At 52.7% G+C, this 20,507-nt stretch overlaps 2 protein-coding genes across 2 annotated transcripts; both read left to right on the top strand.

Moving 5' to 3' along the window:
- The first annotated feature begins 354 nt into the window (after window positions 1–354).
- On the top strand, window positions 355–11,836 carry IL17RC (interleukin 17 receptor C). The gene is made up of 19 exons (XM_004368669.2): window positions 355–459; window positions 734–755; window positions 944–1,096; window positions 1,340–1,414; window positions 1,502–1,611; window positions 2,598–2,709; window positions 3,034–3,078; window positions 4,781–4,920; window positions 5,172–5,231; window positions 6,982–7,036; window positions 7,124–7,305; window positions 7,396–7,446; window positions 8,388–8,433; window positions 8,595–8,716; window positions 8,922–8,981; window positions 9,772–9,820; window positions 10,864–10,959; window positions 11,072–11,110; window positions 11,206–11,836. The coding sequence occupies exons 1-19, from the start codon at window positions 355–357 to the stop codon at window positions 11,832–11,834; spliced, it is 2,151 nt and encodes a 716-aa protein (XP_004368726.1). The 3' UTR covers window positions 11,835–11,836.
- A 797-nt stretch (window positions 11,837–12,633) lies between these two features.
- CRELD1 (cysteine rich with EGF like domains 1) lies at window positions 12,634–20,377 on the top strand. Its single transcript, XM_004368315.1, has 10 exons — window positions 12,634–12,807; window positions 13,068–13,150; window positions 15,687–15,797; window positions 16,158–16,249; window positions 16,922–17,098; window positions 17,188–17,283; window positions 18,247–18,330; window positions 18,504–18,599; window positions 18,783–18,917; window positions 19,709–20,377. The coding sequence occupies exons 1-10, from the start codon at window positions 12,634–12,636 to the stop codon at window positions 19,921–19,923; spliced, it is 1,263 nt and encodes a 420-aa protein (XP_004368372.1). The 3' UTR covers window positions 19,924–20,377.
- Window positions 20,378–20,507: the final 130 nt, after the last annotated feature.

Below are 20,507 nucleotides of genomic sequence, written 5' to 3' on the forward strand. Positions count from 1 at the left end.
TCAGCAGAGGAGGAGGAGGAGAGAGAAAGAAGGAACAGTGAGGCCACCACCCTAGTCCTTGGCTGCCGGCTCCCAGGCCTGGTGTTGGTGGGAGGGGCAGGGCGGGGGCGGGAACAGCCGACTGCCTGCCGGGAGCTAAAACGAAAGCACTCCAGCTGGGAGTGGGACGGGAGTCAGGACATCCAGGAGAGGGAGTGCGCAAGCCACCCAGGGCTGGACCCCAGGGCTGGGGAGGGATTCTGGCCCCTGCTGCCCACCTGCCCTGGGCTGAGTGGGGGCTGGGGAGAGGGGGTCTGCCCCCCCCTTGGGGGGGCAGGACAGGGCCTCTGGCCTGGGTGCCTCGGCACCTGGAAGATGCCTGTGCCCTGGTTCCTGCTGTCCTTGGCACTGGGTCGCAGCCCCGGGGTCCTCCCTCTGGAGAGGCTTATAGGGCCTCAGAACACCGCCCACTGCTCTCCGGTGAGTCTGGGGCTTTGGGAGACTTGAAGAAGGCTCAGGGTTCAGTCTGCGGCCCATCACAGCCCTAGCCTGGCTCCTGTCACTGCCGCCACCACCAGAACTGCCCTGGCTGGTCTGTCTGGTACTGGAAGGGGAAAAGAAGAAGGGGGAGGGGTCTGTTTTCTGGGAGGGGCTTGGAGTTGGGGGCCCTAAAAAGATGTGGGCAGAGGTCTCAGGCAAGGAAAGGTGATTGGATTTGGGGACATAAACTGATTCTCCTTTTCCTCCCTCCCAGGGCCTCTCCTGCCACCTCTGGGGTGAGTATCCCTACTCTTAGAGAGAAAAGAACTCAGGTTGGCAGAAGGATGGGAGCTGTCCCAGACTCACGCCATCACTACCCCACTGGCCCAGGAAGAGCCCAAAGCTCCTTGGCCCTCTGGGGGTGTCCGGTGCAGAACTCCAGGTTCTGAACAGCTTCAGCTCCCACCCCATCCTTCCTGTACAGATGGTGACGTGCTCTGTCTGCCTGGGACCATCGAGCCCCCTCCAGGCCCTGTGCTGGTGCCTACACGCCTGCAGACAGAGCTGGTGCTGAGGTGCTATCATGAGACTGACTGTGACCTCTGTGTGCGTGTGGACGTCCAGTTGGCTGTGCATGGTGAGCAAGTCCATGGCTGTGTGTGTGTGCACGTGGGAGTGTATCTGGGGCAGGCATGAGGACCGGGGGATCTGTTGGGCAGTGCTGGTCATCTTCAGTGGTCTCCTGGAGGACACTGGCCTAAGGACCCCTAGGCCAGCCTGGTCTCCCTGTCCACTCCCCAGTCCCCAGGCCTGCCTCTGCTTCCTAAAGTCAGCCCAGAGCAGGAGGCCTGACTGGGGCCTTACTCTTGGGTCCTTCCAGGGCACTGGGCGAAGCCTGAAGATGAGGAAGAGTTTGGAGGAGCATCTGATCCAGAGCCCAGAGAGCCTAGCAACGGTGAGAAGAACCCAGCTGTCCCAACTGCCTCTTGCCAGGGCCCTGCCCATGGCTGCTGGGCCTGACCCACCCCTTGCCCTGTTACAGCTTCTCTGCAGTCCCAAGTCGTGCTCTCCTTCCAGGCCTACCCTACTGCCCGCTGCGTCCTGCTGGAGGTGCAAGTACCTGCGTCCCTCGTGCGGTCTGGTCAGTCTGTGGTATGTGGAATGATAATGACAACAATGACTACCTTCTAAACAGGAAACCTATAAAGTGCTTTCACATGCATTAGCTCTTTCAGTCCTAATTCTGATATGTGACTGTGGGTGAGCCCTTTCAATCCTTTGTGGCTCAGTTTTCCTGTCTGTAAAGTAGAAATGAGAATTGTCCTACCTCAGATGTCTGCAGCAGGAATTAAATGAGTTCCTAACATATAGAGCACTTGGTGTAACGCCCAGTGCTGAAGGACCTCAGTGAATTTAATTTTTTCTTTATTTTGTAATCCTCAAAATCGCCCCCATCATCGCCCCCATTTTCCAGGTAAAGAAGCTGAGGCTCAGAGAGGGGAGATCTGTGGGCTGGGTCTACTTCTCTGGACTCCTGGACTAATGCTCTGCCCACTACACTATTTATGCACTATGTATGCACCATGATACAGGGCACTGGGGCTTCCCCCTGCCTCAGGGGGCCAAACATGGTTGGAAGATCTGTCTCCACTGAGGCCAAATCACTTAAACCCTTTGACTTCCTCTCCTGCCTCCAACCCCCAACTTGTAGTTTCTCATCTGGAAAAGTGGAGAAAGGGAAAATGCTTACTTGGCCCACCTCACAAAGCACTTGTGAGGCCCACTGAGGCACTGTGTATGAGAACAAGCTCTGTGGGGAGGGGTGTCCCACATTTGCATTGGGGTGTCTGTCACGTTAGCTTTGGCCAGGTGATCTGACAGCAGGGGTAAGAACAGGGGCTTAAATAGTCAGGGCCCTTATCTCTGCCCTGCTGACACCCCTGCGGAGAGTGTTTGCTTTAGAATTGAGGATGCTTGAAGGGAACGTTAATGGTGGAATTTCCGGCTGTACAGCGTAAGTATAGTCCAGGTGGGTGGGTGAGTGGACGGACAGAGGGGTCCATACAGAGGAGCAATTGCCATTGGCCTGGGTCCTGAGCCCTGCACCACCAGCCTTCCCCCAACCCCTCTCCACACAGGGCTCTGTAGTATTTGACTGCTTTGAGGCTGCCCTGGGGGGTGAGGTGCAAATATGGTCCTACACTCAGCCCAGATACCAGAAGGAACTCAACTTCACACAGAAGCTGCCTGGTAAGTGGCCTCAAAGCCTCAGGGCCCCAAACCCTGGCCTCCCTAGTCTCTTTCCCCTCTGGCCACTCCCCTTCTGCATTCACCCTCCTCCTGTCCCTCTGGCAGGTCTCTGAGCTCACATCCTCCCCAGAGTCATTCCCTCCTGCCTTCTCTCTCCAGGTGACATGGCTTTCTAGCCCCTGAGGAAGGTGCTCTGGGCACTGGACAGTTGTGGGTGGTATTTAGGGGTCAGAGAGCCCTTCCCTGCCCTCCATGGGTTGGATCTTCCCCCTTCTTTTCTTGGCCCCCAATCCCACTGGAGGCTTTTCTGTGATCTCTCCCCAGACTGCAGGGGGCTCGAAGTCCGGGACAGCATCCAGAGCTGCTGGGGTAGGGGCTAGGGCCAGCAGGGCTGGGGAGAGGGCGGGTCAGAGTCTGGAGTGTGAGGGACCCTTGGAATTGGCTCCAGATCTCGGCTGCTTCATCCCAGAAGCTGGTGGAGCGTATTCATTCATTCATTCATTCATCAGACATAAACTACAGTAACTCCGATCTGTGCCAGGAACTGGGAATATAAACATGAGTCTCTCACTCCTTATAATATATATTAGTAATGGGGACATCTAGGGAGTCGCTGGGTGGTGCAAATGGTTAATGTGCTTGGCTGCTAACTGAAAGGTTGGAGGTTCAAGTCTATCCAGAGGCACCTTGGAAGAAAGGTGTGGCAATTGAAGTGTCAACCATTGAAAACCCTATGGAGCACAGTTCTACTCTGACGCACATGGAGTCGCCGTGAGTCGAAGTTGACTCAACAGCAACTGTTTTTTTTTAGGGACATCTAGAGGCTCAAAGCATTGTCAGCATTATGGTTCTGCTCACCCTCAATATATAAAAATAAAAATAATATTATACAATAGATTAAGGGCTAAGAAGGTCAAGGTTTTGATGGTTTTCCTCATTGTCATTATTTGGATTTTGTTTTTGTTCATTTTTTCCTTTTTTATTGTGCTATAACAAAGTATGTAAAGTGCACTAATTTAAATGTCCAGCTTGATTGATTTTTACATATGTATACACTACCACCCAAGTCAAGATATAAACACCGTGATGTTTTTGAAGCTATCAAGTTATTTCAACTTTGTTTTCTTTTTGGTTCCTTAAACTTAAACTTGGCTTGCCTCTTTGGTAATCCATTAAAGACTACTCAGCATCAGAGCTTTGAGGATACAGATATACATCATGCATTTCATTTTTTCATTCATTCAGTAGACATCGATTCAACATATATTTATTGAGTAACTGCCGTATGCGAGACATAGCCCTAGGCACTAGAGATAAATCAATAAACAAACACAAAAATCACTGCCGTCATGGAGCTGACATTCTAGTGGGGAGTCAGGATGGAGGCAAGGGATGAACACATGGAGATTTAAAATATACTATCAGTTGGGTGGCGATATGGGCTGTGGAGAAAATGGAGGAGGGGAGATAAGGTAGTTGGGAGTTGCAGGGGGTCAGAGATGGCCTCACTGTAGTGAAAAAGACCTGAGGAGGTGAGGAAGGAGCCATGTGGGTATCTGAGAGGAGAGGTTTCTATGCAGAGGGTATAGCCAGTACAAAGGGCCTGAGGCAGGAGTGTCTGGTGTGTTTAAGTAGTAGTAAGGAGGCCAGTATGTCTGCAGCAGAGTAGTTAAGGACAAGGACTAGGAGATAAAGTTAGTGAGGTCATGGCAGCCAGATTGGATAGGGCCTTGTGAGTCATTGTAAGGATTCTGGCTTTTACTGGGAGTAATATGGGGAGCCATCAGAGGCTTCTGAGCAGTGGAGGAAGATCCTTTTGGCTGCAGGGAGGAGAGAACAGTTGTCCCAAGATCACATCCTGGGGCTTCTACAGGCTCAGCCCTGGGCCAGCTGCTGGGGACAAAGTCTGGTCTCAGATAGGGTCACAGGCTCTGCCCTCCAGGAGTTTCTCAGTCTAAGGGGTTTGGAGGAAACACCACAGGGTCAGTGGGTGAGTATGGCCCAGGCTTGGGTGTGTAGAAATGGTGAAGGAAGTCTGAGATGCCCTCTCTGCCTTTGTCTCCCCCAGCAGCCCTACCCTGGCTCAACTTGTCTGCAGATGGCGACAACATGCGCCTGGTGCTGGATGTCTCTGAGGAGCAACGCTTCAGCCTCTCCCTGTACTGGGACCAGGTCCAGGGCCCCCCAAAACCCAGGTGGCAAAGAAACATGGTGAGCTCCCGCCAAGACCATTCCCACTCTAGGCCAGTGCTAAGGATGCTAGTACATTATCAAACGGGACCTTTGAAGAGGCCAACAGACCCATGCCCAAAGCAAGGGAACACTGGTGGGGGGATTTCAGACACCAGGTGATAAGCAGTAGGAAATCACCACTCTGCCTGCCTGGGGTCCTCAGCTTTGGCCTCCAACCCTCTTCCTCCTCCTTAACTTCTCCAGCTTCCCTCCTTCTACTTGTCCCACAGACTGGGCCACAGAACTTTACCTTGAACCACACAGAACTGGTTCCCTGCCTCTGCATTCAGGTAGGCTCGGAGCCCAGCTGGGCCCAGGGGAAGGGGAGCTGGTGAGGGTGGTGGCCCCTTACCTTCCTGGTCTCACCATCCTCCACATTCCTCTTAGGGGTTGGAACCCTTGCCTACTCGAGTGGCTGGTCCTTCTTTGACCCCTGCTGTCCCTCACTCCTGCCTGTTATAGCCCAGAATGCTCTTCCTGACCTTCCCTCTACAGGATTCCTACTTATAACCTTTGTGGCCCCACTCAGATGTCATCTCCTCCTTGAAGGCTTCTCCTGTTTCCCCAATCCCTTCTTTGTGTCACCCTGGAAGGCAGAGCACATGCTCTGGATTCAGACTGGTTTGCATCCTGACTTTTGCCATTTGCTAGCTGTGTGACCTTGGGCAAGTCACTTCACCTCTCTCAACCTGTTTCTTATCTGTGAAATGGGAATAATAATAGTACAACCTGTTACAAGGAAGCGTGCCATGCCTGGGTTTATATATGTTGGCTCTTTCCTCTCTCTTCAATCAATTGCACATTTAATTGGTCACCAGGTCCCATTCATTTGACCTCTGACATTAAAATCTCTCATTCTCTTCCCCCTTTTCTCCATCTCAGGCCAGTTTGGGCCTCTACCATCTCTCCTCTAGACTATTTCAATAACCTCTGGACCCACCTCCCTTCCAACATTCCCTGACCATCTGGGCTCCATACTCTGCCCTTAAGTGAACCTTTGCCATTATACCTTCCCGTGATTCCCCTTTAAGTCAACTTTGTTACATCCAAATGGAGCTACTTACTAGGCTACACCCACCCCTGTTCCCACTGCCTGAAATGCCCTTACCTCTTCTCCACACAACCAAATCCTCCCAGCTCAAATGTTACCTCTCTCCGAAAGCTTTTCCCCAACTGCCTGGCCTCCCCTTGAACTTATTCTGTTCTTCCTTGTCCATTTATTACTTCCTTTCTTATATTGGGCAACTTGTCTCATTTCTTCTTGTACACAACAGATACTCAATAAATATTTCTGGACTTAGTTCGATTTATTAACTTATATACATGTTTTATCCTTACTAAAGCTGTGAATTCCTTGAAAGCAAACAAATCACATCTAATTCAAATTTAGTAATTTCCCCTAGAGACTTGCACAGTGCCTGGCACACAGTGGGTACTAATTGTTTGATGAATGAATAAATGAATGAATCTCTACTGCCTAGCACAGTGATAGGACACATAGGAGATGCTCATGAAATGTTTGCTGTGACTTAAATGTCCTCGTTGCCAAGTATGATGTCTACCACATAGTAAGTGCTCTCTTACTTAAAGTTTTGCTGAATAAATTAATATATTATCTCTAGTGCTTAGCACAGGGCTAAGCACATAATAGGTGCTCTTAAAAAGTCTATCGAAAGAATAAATGCATGTGTCCTCAGCACCTAGCACAGTGCCTGACCCACAGTAGATGTTCACAAAGTGGTTGCAGAATGAGTTACTGAACGTCCCTGGTGCCTAGCATAATACTAAGACACATAGTAGGTACTCATTAAAAGTGTATTGGGTGAAGATGTTGCCAATGCCTGGCATAGATGCTTATTAAGGGTTTGCTGGAAGAATAAATGTGTGCATCTCTAGGGCCTTCAAAGAGCTAAAAGACCAGGTAAGTGCTGATGAAATATCTGCTGAATGAATGTGTCCCCAGTGCCTGGCACATGGTAGATGCCCATGGAGGGTAGGCTGGGTGGAAGTGACCTGAGGGGAACTCTGTGTCCTTTCCAGGTGTGGCCCATGGAGCCCGATGCCATCAGGACGAACCTCTGCCCCTTCAGGGAAGGTGAGCAAATGCTGGCCTGGGGCTCTGGGTGGAGGCAGTGCGGGCGAACGAGTGTCCCACGCAGTGACCTGCACCCTCTCCCCACAGACCCCCGCGCGCACCGGAACCTGTGGCGTGCCAGCCGGCTGCAGCTGCTTCCCCCGCTGGGCTGGCGGATAGATGCGCCGTGCTCACTGCCCGCAGAGGCGGCACTGTGCTGGCGGGCGCCGGGCGGGGGCCCCTGCCAGCCGCTGGTCCCGCCGCTGCCGCGGGAGAACATCACTGTGAACGTGAGCCGGGCGGTGGGCGGCGCCCGAGTAGGAGCAGGAAAGGAGGCTAGGGATCCCCGTGACCCCAGCCATCCATCCCTCTTTCCGCAGAAGGCCTTCGGGTTCCCGTTGCTGAAGGGCCACCCCAACCTCTGTGTCCAGGTGAGAACGGGGTGGGCAGGGGGTGGATCCTGCGCCATCCCCTAGTCAAGTCACTGTCTTCTGGAGGGCCCCTAGAGCAAAGTAGTTACAGGCTTCCTCTCTGAGAGTTCCACCGTTTACTTTAGCAGTGCATGGGACCCTGGGCAAGTCACTTCACCTCTGCGTGGCTCATCTGTTCAATGGGGATGATAATAGTAACTACTTCATAGAATGGTTGTGTGGATTAAATAAGAGAAAATGCTTCGTCTTTGGGACTGGCACAGACTAAATGCTCAGAAAATGTTTGCTGCTTTTATTACTGCTAATATTATTCTAGTTCCACCTGTAGAATGGGTTGCTCTATAACTTCAAAGGATGATCATAAAGATATTCATTTATTCAACAAATATTTAATGAGCATTTACTATGCGCCAGGCACTACTATGCTTTAGGCACTGGGGATCGATATCAGTGAACAAAACTATCCTTATGAAGCTTATGTTCTAATAGAGAAAGGCAGACAATAAGCATAATAAAGTCAGTTATACAGTAGGTTGTAAAATCTTGTACTAGTGAATTACAACAGCATGTTGTATAAAATTGTATATAAATAGTGTGGGAAAAGGTGGGGAAGGATAAGAGAGGATTGGGGTTGTAATTTTAAGTGGGGTAGTCAGGTGAGGCTTCTTTGAGAAGTTGGTTAGGTGAGAAGCAAACATGTAAAGTACTTTGTAGGACTTTAGAAACAGAAAGCCCTGTAGCACAGATGATCTCACAAGGCTGAGGTGAGAAGGGTATAGTGACTTTCCTAGTCACCCAGCCTTGAACCCAGATCTGTCTAAGGTTAGGTCTAGAGCACAGACTCCCCAGCCCAACAAACCTCCTCTTGCCTTCTCTTCTGGTCCTTCTGGCCTTGGCCCTTGATTTCTCCAGTGCCCCTAACCCTGGCCCCCTTTCAACAGGTGATCAGCTGGGAGAAGCTGCAGCTGGAAGAGTGCTTATGGGCTGGTGAGTGGGGCCTGGGGTAGGCTGGGGCAGACCATTGTTGTAGGGTTGAACCCTGGAGATGCTGGCTCCTGGAGGTGAAGGTCAGGGCATGGGGGGGATGGATAAGTGGCAACCCTCCACAAGGCTGAGTCTCACTCAGACTGGCCTCTCACCCCTTCCAGACTCCCTGGGGCCCCTCAAGGATGACATGCTGCTGGTGGAGACACGAGGCCCCCAGGATAACAGATCACTCTGTGCCTTGGAACCCAGTGGCTGCACCCCACTTCCCAGCAGGGCCTCCACGGTGAGGGCCGGGGACCCTCTTCCACAGACCTCCAGCTTCATCTCAAACCTGGCCTCAAACGTTCACCCCACCCCATTTTCCCCCTGCTCCGTGTCAGGTCCTGTGCTGGTTTCTGGGGAGGTGGGGGTGACTCAGACCTGGACCCTGCCCTCAGTGATCTCAGAGTGCCACGCCTAGGTAACAGCCTCCTCCTTTGGCTTGGCAGAGGGCAGCTCGCCTTGGAGAGCAGCTACTAGGGGACCTGCAGTCAGGCCAGTGTGAGCAGGTGAGTAGGCGGCAATAGGCCTAAAATTCTGTCCTAGCCTCTCCCTGCACTTAGCAGAGCAGAGGGCACCAGGGAAACGCTCACTCTTCCTAAGCCTCCTTACTGTCATTCTACCCACCCACCCACCATCTATCTGTGTCCAGCCCAGGGGAGTTTAACAGTAGAGTAAGTATAATTCCTGCCCTCAAGGAGCTCACTGCTGCCTACCGTTGTTGTGTGCCGTCTAGTCGATTCTCATAGTTGACCCCATGTAACAGCGTAGAGCTGCCACACAGGATTGTCTAGGCTGTAATCTTTTTTTTTTTTTTTGAGCGGATTAATGTCTTTATTATCTTGAATTTTTACATGTGCATAAAATTGTACACTTTATATAAGTTCAGTTTATTGTATGTTAGGCTGTAATCTTTACGGAAGCAGATCACCAGGTCTTTCTCCCGCAGAGCCACTGAGTGGGTTCCAACCATCAACCTTTTGATTAGCAGCTGAGCACTGAACCATTGCACCACCAGGGCTCCTTCGCTAGAGACAAGTAAACACATCATCACACCCACATGTGCTAAGTGGTGGGTTCCAGGGAAAGCTTCAAGGAAGGGTGGGCCAGACTTGACAGGGAAGAAGGCACATTCCAGGCAGTAAGGTAAAGCATAAGCAAAGGCAGAGCAGTTTGCAGCAACCTGCTGTGTATGGACAAATAAGCATAGTTGAGGCTGGGAACTAGGAGATCAGGCTGGCCAGAACTTGCTGGGTGTTGAACAAGCTGGGGGTCTGTACTTGGTTTTGTGTCTTACAGCTATGGGACGACGGCCTGGGAGTGCTATGGGCCTGCCCCATGGACAAATGTGAGTATTCTAAGAGCCGCCCTTCCTCTCTATAACAGGAGCTCAAACCTTGGCAGGGACTATCCCTGGGGGCAGCACATGCAATGGCCTTGTCCTTCCTTGAGCTCAGATAAACCAGAGGAACATTCTTCCTTCATTCAAAAAACATGGATGAGAGCTTGCTGGGATCCAAGGATCATCCAAAAGATACAAACCCTGTCCCCACTCCAACCCTTAGACAGCTAGAGATACAGTAGCTAGGCCATCACTTACATTGTCAGCTACTGAAGCACTCTGAAGTGAAAGTGTCCAAGGCTGTGAATGCCTGTAGCGGAAACTGACCTAGGTGGGGTGAGGGGCTCAGGGAAAAGTTTGAGCTGAACTCTGCAGGCTGAGCTAAGTGAAGAGGGTGGAGATGCATTTTTATGAAGTCTGTGGGGTGCTTTTTTGAGGAAATCCAAGGTGACCAGTGTGGAGAGTCTTGGGCAGGCCCTTGGCATGAGATGAGGATGCAGGGCCTTGGAGGCAAGTGTAGGGGATTTGGATTTTATGTTAAGCGCAGCAGGAATTTCCTGAAGGGCTTTGATAATGGGATGGCTGCAGCCAAATTTATATTTTTAAAAGATCTCTGGGGCTGCCACGTGATGAATGGATTCAGGGCAAAACATATAGGGCAGGGACACCAGTTTGGAGGCCTTTCAGGAGGGTGAGGTCAAGAGCCCAGCCACTCTAGGCTTAGGGGACAGTTGAAGCACTTACTATGCCAGGCACTGTGTTAAGTGTTTAATGTGTGTTAATAATAGACTTAGCCCCCACAACCCTATGAAGTAGGTTCCAGTCTTATCTCAATTTTACAGAGGTGCAGACTGAGGCAGAAAGTGAAGTCACTTATCCAAGGTCACTCAACTAGATAGATCTGTGTTCATATCCTGGCTCTGCCACTTCTGTGAGGTGGACTTTGGACAAGTCATTTCATTTCTCTGAGCCTCAGATGTTCTTCTCAGTGAAGTGGGGCTTATGTGTGAGGTCTCTAACTAGCCCGGCTTCTCCTTTGGGTCTGTCAGACATCCACAAGCGCTGGGCCCTGGTGTGGCTGGCCTGCCTACTCTTTGCCGCTATGCTGCTTCTCCTTTTCCTTCTCAAAAAGGACCACGTGAAAGGTGAGCACCCCCCCCCAACCCCCCCCCAATAAGCAAGACCAGAGTGGGCTTGGGAGTCACGGAGAGGCAGCGGCTGGGCTCACTGGCTGCCTCTGCCCCTCTCCACTAACAGAGTGGCTGCAGCTCCTGAAGGAGGACGTCCGCTCGGGGGGTGAGTGTGAGCAAGCGCCGGGCCGGGGGCCGCCCCGAGCGGGCCGGGCCTCGGGCCATCTCACCTCTTTGCTTCCCCTGTGCTCTCTTTGGCAGCGGCCGCCAGGGTTCGCCGGGTTCTACTCCTCTACTCCGCCGACAACGCAGACTTCGAGCGCCTAGCTAGCGTCCTAGCGTCGGTGCTATGCCAGCTGCCGCTGCGCGTGACTGTGGACCTGTGGAGCCGTCGTGAACTGAGCGCGCAGGGGCCCCTGGCTTGGTTCCACGCGCAGCGGCGCCAGACCCTGCAGGAGGGTGGCGTGGTGGTCCTGCTCTTCTCGCCCGGGGCCGTGGCACTGTGCCGCGAGTGGCTGCAGGATGGGGCGTCCGCGCCGAGGGCGCACGCCCCACACGACGCCTTCGCCGCCTCGCTCAGCTGTGTGCTGCCCGACTTCTTGCAGGGCCGGGCTCCCGGCCGCTACCTCGGAGCCTGCTTCGACAGGCTGCTCCACCCAGACGCCGTGCCCTCCCTTTTCCGTACCGTGCCCATCTTCTCACTGCCCACACAGCTGCCTGACTTCTTAGAAGCCCTGCAGGGGCCTGGCGCCCCACGGCCCGGGCGGCTGAGAGAGAGGACGGAGCACGTGTCCCAGGCCCTTCAGAAGGCCCTGGACGGCTGCTTCCCCCTCCCAGGGGTCCCGGGCCCGAGATGTAGGATGGGACCTGGGGCGGGGGACTTGACTTGAATAAAGGCAAACGGTAATTTTCTATTCGTGGCTCCCACGTGCGTCTCCGCTTCGGTGTGGACAGAATGGTAAGCCGCGTCTCTAGTACCCTCGGCCCTTTAAAGGCCAGGACAGGTGCAGCCTGGCGCTGCCTCTGGTTGGCTAGAGTGGGGAGACGCAATGGCACATGGCCAACCGCCATTGGCTGGGGCGTCGGCTCCGCCCCGCGAACTGCGGCGCTGGCGGAGGTTGCACGTTTTACGCAAGCGGCTGCAGCGGCGGCGTTGAGGAGGCTGAAGCTGTCGGCGCCCGCGGGCTGGGGCGGTGTTTCTTCTTCCACCGCGGTGTACGCGGGTCTGGAACTTCCCCTGCTGGCCCATGGACTGTGCCCTACCTCCTGCCAGGCCCCGAACCTGACCCCTTCTCCCCATATCCGGATCCGAGCTCCTCCCCCCAACACAGGTTTCCGGACTCCTCCCCTAATACTCGGAATCTGACCCGGTCTTCTTGTCACTGCTGATACGGCCCCTAATAGCCCATATTCGGCCCTAGAACTATGCGCTGACTCCTTGCCTCCTAATGCTAAGGATCCAGGCCCCCTCCCCCACGGTAACGTAGAAAACTTCCTTCTTGAGATTGCAGTTTAGGCTTCTTTCCCTTACTCCCTCGGCCGTACCTCAGTCTCGCCCCTTTTGATAACGCTGATCTGGGCTCTCCCGCGGCACCTTAGAACGACCCTTTTCTTTCTCAGCTGGGGCCTAGCTCTGCCAGTGAACCTTCCCCATGCTCTCTATCCACAGGTTCCCCATCCTGGGAAAAGATGGCTCCACGGCCCCTGAGGGGCCTGGTCCCAGCCCTACTCGGGAGCTTGAGCCTCTTCCTCAGTATTCCAGGACCCGTCTGGCCCCAACCGTCTACGCCTCCCCAGGCTTCTCTCCCGCCTGAGCCCCATCCCTGTCATACCTGCCGGGGGCTGGTCGACAGTTTCAACAAGGTGGGTGTACCAGCAGCCCCTTGGGAGGGGGGCCCAGCTTCTACAGCACAGCATTTGAGAGTGAGGAGCTCTGGGATGCAAATCTGCATGGACTCAAGTCCCGGCTTGGCTGCTTACTAGCTGTAGGGCCTTGGGCAGGTTGCCTCCCTGTGCTTCATTGTTCTTCTCGTCAGTAAAATAGTGATAATAAAAGGTGTGAAGTGAAGATCTACAATGCAGCAGGCATATACTTAGCTATTACTAATTTTCTCTGTCTCCAGGGCCTGGAGAGGACCACCCGGGACAACTTTGGAGGTGGAAACACTGCATGGGAGGAAGAGAAGTTGTCCAAATACAAAGATAGGTAAGGGGTTGATGAGGGGGCAGGGAGAGTTGCACACCCTGCCTCCCAATCTCGGCTCTGTTGGTTAGGAACTCTTGGGGAGCACTTAGTCATCCAACAAATATTTACTGAACATCTGTAGTACAGCAGTCAGCAAGGTGAACAAGGTCCCATCTTCATGGAGGTGACATTCGTGTAGAAGAGACAGTGAATAACTAAATAATGTTATATTAGATGAAGAATAGTCAAGCAGGGTAAGGGACAACAGGACTATGGGGAGGCATGGTGTTTTAGCTAAAGTGTTCAAAGGAGGGCCTCTCTGAGATGGTGTGACGTTTGAACAGAGGCCTAAAGTGAAGAAGCAAGCTATGTGACAGTCAGACAAGGGATTTGGACAGAGGGTAGGACTGAGCTTGGGGTATTTGAGGAGTGGCTGGAGTGGAGTGAGCAAAAGGGAGTGGTAGAAGATGAAGGCAGAGGCCCAGGGCCAGGTCAAACTGGCCTTGAGGGCTACAGAAAAGAGTGTAGATTTTGTTCTGAGGGTAGTAGGAAGCCATTGGAGGGTTTTGAGCGAGGGAGTTTTGTGTCCTTACTTATGTCTTTAAAAGGTCACTCACAGTGCTATGTGATGAACAGACTGACTGTGCCCGGGGTGTAGGAAGAAGGAGACCAGTTGTGAGGCTATTGCATAGTCTAGGCATGAAGGCAGCATGAACTAGTGTGGTCGCTGGTGGTGGACATGGTGAAAAGGAGTCAAATTCTGGGTATATTTTGCAAGTAGAACCAATAGAACTTGATGATGGATTCATTGTGGGATATGAGAGAGAAAGTAGAATAAAAGATTCTACTAGGTTTTGGAGCTGAGCAGCTGGGTGAATAGGGGGGCTGCTTCCTGAGATGGGTAAGACTGGGGAAGGAAAAGGGTGGGAGAGGGGAAGCATCAGCACTTCTCTTTGAACATGTTGGGTTGAGATGTCTATAAGACATCCAAATGGAGTTAGATTTAGGAATCTGGAGTTCAGAAGAGAAGTGGGAACTGGAGATAGGTATTTAGAGTTGTCAGCATATAGTCAGTACTTGAAGCCTTGGGGCAGGATGAGATCCTGTGGAGAGTGTTGAGACGAGGCCTGAGCCCTAGGCCCTCCAGCTTTCAGAAGTCAAGTTGAGGAGAAGGAGTTAGCAAAGAGTTGGAGTTATACAGACTTGGTTGCCAGTTCTGATCCACTAGCTTTCTGACCTAGGGCAGGCCACTTAACCTTTCTGAGCCTCAGTTTCTTCACCTGTAAAATGGGGATACTAATATCTGTTTGTATCATAGGATTGTGGTAAGCATTAAACCGTGATACCCACTAGAAATGAAAGATTTTGAGATTCTGTGACATCGGTCATTTTTCTTTCCCTCGGTGAAGCTCAGTTTTCCTCATTTGGGAATGAAGGGATTGGCCAAAATAACCCTAAGAGGATCTCCAGCTCTGTCACAGCTCTCATTTGTTTTTGTTTTTTTAAAATCACTTCCCTCCTATATGCCAATCACTGTGCCCAACCCTTAAATATGTGATATAGTACATGATGTATATGTATTTTTTAATTGTGGTAAAATACACATAGCATAAAATTTACCATTAGACACATTTAGAACATTCACAATGTTGTGCAGCCATCACTACTATCTAGTTCAGAATCTTTTCATCACCCCAAAAGGAAACCCCCCATTAAGCAGTCACTCCCCATTTCCCGGTTCCCCTAGCTCCTGGTAAGTGCGTATCTACTTCCTGTCTTTATGGATTTGCAGACTCTGGTATTTCACATAAGTGGAACCATGCAGTATGTGGCCTTTTGTGTCTGGCTTCTTTCACTCAGCATACTATTTTTAAGGTTCATCCACATGGTAGCATGTATCAGAATTTCATTCCTTTTTAAGGTGAATTGTTTTCTGTCGTATGGATATATCACATTTTGTTTATTCATTCATCAGTTGATGGACAGTTGAGTTGTTTTTTCCATTTGTCTGTTGTGAACAGTGCTGCTGTGAACATTCATGTACAGGTTTTTTTTGAACACCTGTTTTTAATTACTTTGGTATATACCCTGGAGTGGAATTGCTGGGTCATATGGTAACTCTATGTTTGACTTTTTGAGGAGCCGCCAAACTTGTTTTCCACAGCAGCTGCGCCATTTTACATTCCCACCCACAATGCACGAGGATTCCAATTTCTCCACATGCTTGCCAGCACTTGTTACATGATATATTTTTAATCACATCTACCCAGCAAGGGTATTATAGTCCATTGTACAGATGTAGGGAACTTAGGCACTTGTAACAAACCTGCAGGGGAGGTATCGTTGTCCCCGCTTTACAGATGAGAAAACAGAGGTTCAGAGAAGTTAAGTGACTTGAAGCCAGGTCTGTCTGACTCCCAAAACCAGTATTCCTTTTGTTATGCCCCGTGGCCTCGTTGGCATCATCATGGACACAAGGAGAACTGGGGGAGGAGGCCTGAGGAGGGTGGCGGGTGGGGTAGAGCACCGCTCCCACCATCTCGTCCTGTCCGGTCAGTGAGACCCGCCTGGTAGAGGTGCTGGAGGGCGTGTGCAGCAAGTCGGACTTCGAGTGTCACCGCCTGCTGGAGCTGAGTGAGGAGCTGGTAGAGACCTGGTGGTTTCACAAGTGAGTGGTGTGGGGACCCTTCCCTGGGAGGGGGCCACAGGTAGGACTGGGTGGTAAGGCTTTGGCTTGGCCAAGGGGCAGGGGATTGCATACTGGGGGGCATGCCCTGTTTTGGTTTCTTCCAAACCCAGGTCTGCTGAGGACTTGCTGGACACCCAAGCTTCTACTCTGAGCCTCAGTTTACCTCTCTGCCACATGGGAAAAGGGCATTGGTCAGGTGGCCCTAAGGGTCTTGTGTCCAAGATGGGTTGTATCACAGATTCGTGGGAGGCTGATGGCAGGGGTGAAGTAGGGTTAGGGTAGCGGGGACAGCAGTCCTGACACTATGTCCCCACCACCCCCATCCTGCCCCTGTCTCAGGCAGCAGGAAGCCCCAGACCTCTTCCAATGGCTCTGCTCAGATTCCCTGAAGCTCTGCTGCCCCTCAGGCACCTTTGGGCCCTCCTGTCTTCGTGAGTTTCTCAAGTTCCTCTTGTAGATGGGAGGCATGGGAGGGGACTGCCGAGGCTAGAGACCCAGTCCTCGCTTTCCCTGAGCGGGCTGTGTGATCTGAGGCTGCGTAGATCACCTCTCTGGACTCATTTCTCGCCTGCCTCAGATCAGTTCTCACCTGCAAATCAGTGAGGGAATGTTTTGAAAAAAGGCATGGATTGGATTGAGTCCGATGCAGCTGTGGTTATCATTTATTAGGGAAATGCTGGCCTCGTAGCCCCTCATTTCCAGTGCCTGGATCGACCAGGCCCCATGCCCTGGCTACCTTCCTAAGGAGGGGCAGGTGCTGCCCCAAAGCCCCCACTGTCACCACCCATCCCTACACAGTCCTCAGGCAGGAAGAGCTAACTTACTACCGACCCTTTTGAAGAAAATCTCTCTGAAGCTGCAGATAGAGTTAACTACAAAGATGGTCAATCCAGTCTTTTATTTAAAAAAAAAAAAAAAAAGATCTGTAAATAACCTAATTTTGCCATAATAGGGGATTGGTTAAGTAAATTTCAGAGTTCTTTGGCAAAGTCTGTTGTCATTAAAATTAAGTTTCCTCTCCAAGGATGTTTAACAATATCGGGAAAATGTTCTCTGTATCCAAAGTGGTACATAAGCTCACCCAATTTGTTACCTGCCCACAGCTTGTCCTGGGGGTGCAGAGAAGCCCTGCAGTGGCTACGGGAAGTGTGAAGGGGAAGGGACCCGAGGGGGCAGCGGGCGCTGCGACTGCCAAGCCAGCTACGGGGGTGAGGCCTGCGGCCAGTGTGGGCTCGGCTACTTTGAGGCAGAGCGCAACTCCAGCCATCTGGTATGTTTGGGTAGGTAGCCAAAGGGGTGTGGTGCTGGGCAGGGGCAGGGGTGGTGCCTGCCTGCCTGCCCCTCCTCATACTGCTCCCATTCCACCCAGCTTGTTTTGGCCCCTGTGCCCGCTGCTCGGGACCTGAGGAATCAAACTGTTTGCAATGCAGAAAGGGCTGGGCCCTGCATCACCTCAAGTGTGTAGGTGAGTGGGTCCCTGCCCTGGGTCTGGGGAGGATAGGCCCCTAGGGACCCAGGCTTGGCCCACATTCCCGCAACACACGTCCCTGGCTAGACCAGCACCATCCCCATCTTCATGGAGAGCTCAGTCTGGGTCTGGGTGGGAAGGCAGAAAAGTGGCCAGGCACTTAAAGTACAGACTGATCTGTGTGCAGTGAGAGATGTGCCTGGTCCAGCTCAAAGGTGGGGCTGCTGGGGAATCAGGAAGAGCTTCTTGGAGGAGGTGTCACTTGGGCCAAGTCTTGAAAATTGAGGCATTTGCTAGGGGAACGAGGATGCTGAACTTGGGATCAGGAAACCTGGGTTCAAGTCTTGGTTTTGTCCACTCATGTAGACTAGGGTAAAAGGCTAAGCTGCTGTAACAAAAAGATTCCCAAAAGATTGTGGCTTAAAAAATAGAGAGCTTTATTTTTTTCTCATGTCACAGTCCCAGAGTGAGTGGTCCAGGCTGGCAGGGAAGATCTGCTTGCCACAATCCTTCACAGATCCAGGTTCCTCCTCTCTTACTGCTCAGTCATCCCCTTGGGTGTTGGTAGCATGGTTGAGGCTGGGTCGTGGGCACCTCCATGTTCCATGTTCCAGCATTCAGGAAGTGAGGAGGGGACGGAAACATGGAGGAGTCAAGCCTATTGCTTTAAGGCCAAGCGAAAACTGTGACACATCACTTCTGTTTACATTCTGATGGCCAGAACCCACTCCTACATGGCCACCCTTAGCTGCACAGCAGGTTGGAAATGTACTCTCTAGCTGGCAGCCCTGAGACCAGCTGCAGTGCTGCTTCTGTGTTGGTGGACAGCTTGCTGTCTCTGCCACACCACTAAATCCTGGGCAAATCTGTTCCCTGCCTTCCCTGGCCTCAGCTTCCCTGCTAGTAACTTAAGGATTGAAATCTTCCCCCTCTTCTCGCCCCCTACCCGGCTGGCTGCAGACATCGATGAGTGTGGCACAGAGCGAGCCAGCTGTGGAGCCAACCAGTTCTGCGTGAACACAGAGGGCTCCTATGAGTGCCGAGGTCAGTGTCCACCCTGCAGAGGGGGTGTGGAGAGAGTTGGAGCTCCTCCGTGCCTGTCCGCCAAAACTTCTGCCTCCTCAGGCGCCAAAGCCCCCCCCAGGCCTCCTCTTTGAGAGCACCTCTCCCCTGGGCCTAGGGGCGGCTCTCACTCTCTTCTCTCCTGTCCTCCTCAGACTGTGCCAAGGCCTGCCTGGGTTGCATGGGGGCAGGCCCCGGCCGCTGTAAGAAGTGCAGCCCTGGCTACCAGCAGGTGGGCTCCAAGTGTCTCGGTGAGTCTCCTGCTGCTGGCAGCCTTTCCCACCGTGGATTGGGAGGGGGCTGGAAGATGGGCATGGAGGGGAAGAAGGGGGGCAGTGCTGCCTGGGCACAGGCAGAAGGCAGTGAGTGTCAGGATGTGAGTGAGATGGAGTCAGGGTGCTCAGGAGTCTGACCCCTTCTCCCCCTCCCTCAAGATGTGGACGAGTGCGAGACAGAGGTGTGCCCAGGAGCTAACGAGCAGTGCGAGAACACTGAGGGTGGTTACCGCTGCGTCTGTGCTGAGGGCTACAAACAGATGGAGGGCATCTGCGTGAAGGAGCAGATCCCGGGTGAGCTCATCCTGGTCTCCAGAGACCTCCCAGGAGGGGAGAGCCTCACTGAGGGGGAGGGCAGGCAAGCCCCTCCTCCAGGTAGCTACAGGCCTGCCCCACCCCCACGGCATCCAGAGACAACACTGAGACCAGCCCCTTCCAGCTGATCTCTAGGCTGGATTTTAGTGTGCTTGCATCCCAGGGTAGAAAGAGAATTGGACTTGGCATCAATCCCTCTACCTCCCCAAGCCTGTTTCCTCATCTGTCAGTGGGACCAGTCCCTGCCCTGGTCCTTCCCGCGGAGAACCGCTGTAGGCACTGGAATGTGGCGAGACCAATGATGATGATAGCTACCATTTCCATGCTTCTTCCTGGGTGTCAGATACCGTCCCAAGCACTTTACATGCGTTAACATATTTAATCCCTCCAACAACCTGATGTGGTAGGTATTATTCTTATCCCAGTTTTACATCTGAGGAAACTAAGACACACAGAGGTGAAGCACCTTGCCCAGGGCCAAGTAGTGAGCAGGTTGCAGAGCTGGGGTTCGAAACCAGCTCTGCTCTGAGTTGCCAGCTATATGGCCTGGGGCAAACCCCTTCACCTCTCTGAGCCTGTTTCGCACTGATTTAGGCAGGGATTATAAGTGCCCCTTGCAGAGTTGTTCTGAGCAATGAATGATGTGTGTGCCCGGTGTGCTGGGCAGGCATGGCAGCAGTGAAGGTCAGGTGTGTGGGAGCCCTGGGAAGCTCTGGCAATGCCAGGAACCGTGGTAGGAGTGACAGACGGCAGCTCTTGTTCCTCTGCAGAGTCGGCAGGCTTCTTCTCGGAGATGACAGAGGACGAGCTGGTGGTGCTGCAGCAGATGTTTTTCGGTGTCATCATCTGTGCACTGGCCACGCTGGCTGCCAAGGGCGACTTGGTCTTCACTGCCATCTTCATCGGGGCTGTGGCTGCCATGACTGGCTACTGGTTGTCCGAGCGCAGTGACCGAGTGCTGGAGGGCTTCATCAAGGGCAGATAATCCCTGCTGCCACCTACAGTATCTTTCCACGTGGGCTGCCCCCAAGGGTCAGGCCTCTCTCCTACCTGGACACTACAGGCCACTGGGTTTATTTTTGAGAGTGGGGTTAGCACCCCCTGCCTGCCTTCTGGGGCAGCCCTAACACCCAGGCCTGAGCAGGTGAGGCCCCTGGGATGAACAAGTAGCCTGAGGGTGGGTGCCGTGAGATCTCGGCCTGCAGGGCTGGGCAGGCTTCACATTGCGTGTGAATTTTTTAAAAGAAGTTTCTCCTTATTTATGGTGGCTGCTAGTGAGCTTCGGCCCCTGCCCAGGATGCAGGGTGGGGTCTAGGCAGGGGTGGGGTCATTGCAGCCCCTCCTGCCTGCTGCATGCTGCCAGCTCCTGTTCCTACTCACCCTCCCCTCAGCCACTGATTTATTTATTCATCTCAGGAAATAAAGAAAGGTCTTGGAAAATGGAGAAGCTTCAGCCTTACTACCTGCTCCCCTCACCCCTACACACACTCTCCTGTTCCATCCCTCCCCCAGGAGGTTTGGGGAGGTTTTCTAGAACCCTGGGAAATTGAGGGCTGCCCTGATGGGGGA

This window comes from Trichechus manatus, unplaced genomic scaffold, assembly GCF_000243295.1.
Source record: "Trichechus manatus latirostris isolate Lorelei unplaced genomic scaffold, TriManLat1.0 scaffold00001, whole genome shotgun sequence".
NCBI lineage: Eukaryota > Metazoa > Chordata > Mammalia > Sirenia > Trichechidae > Trichechus > Trichechus manatus.

What these genes read in the sequence shown, in the direction of transcription:
- IL17RC (XM_004368669.2), top strand. Translation starts at nt 355, where the DNA reads ATGCCTGTGCCCTGGTTCCTGCTGTCCTTGGCACTGGGTCGCAGCCCC. An exon ending in TTCCCAGCAGGGCCTCCACG is followed by an intron (nt 8,717 to 8,921) that starts GTGAGGGCCGGG and finishes TTGGCTTGGCAG; the next exon opens with AGGGCAGCTCGCCTTGGAGA. An exon ending in AGTCAGGCCAGTGTGAGCAG is followed by an intron (nt 8,982 to 9,771) that starts GTGAGTAGGCGG and finishes TGTGTCTTACAG; the next exon opens with CTATGGGACGACGGCCTGGG.
- CRELD1 (XM_004368315.1), top strand. Translation starts at nt 12,634, where the DNA reads ATGGCTCCACGGCCCCTGAGGGGCCTGGTCCCAGCCCTACTCGGGAGC. An exon ending in TGGTCGACAGTTTCAACAAG is followed by an intron (nt 12,808 to 13,067) that starts GTGGGTGTACCA and finishes CTCTGTCTCCAG; the next exon opens with GGCCTGGAGAGGACCACCCG. An exon ending in GAGACCTGGTGGTTTCACAA is followed by an intron (nt 15,798 to 16,157) that starts GTGAGTGGTGTG and finishes CCCCTGTCTCAG; the next exon opens with GCAGCAGGAAGCCCCAGACC.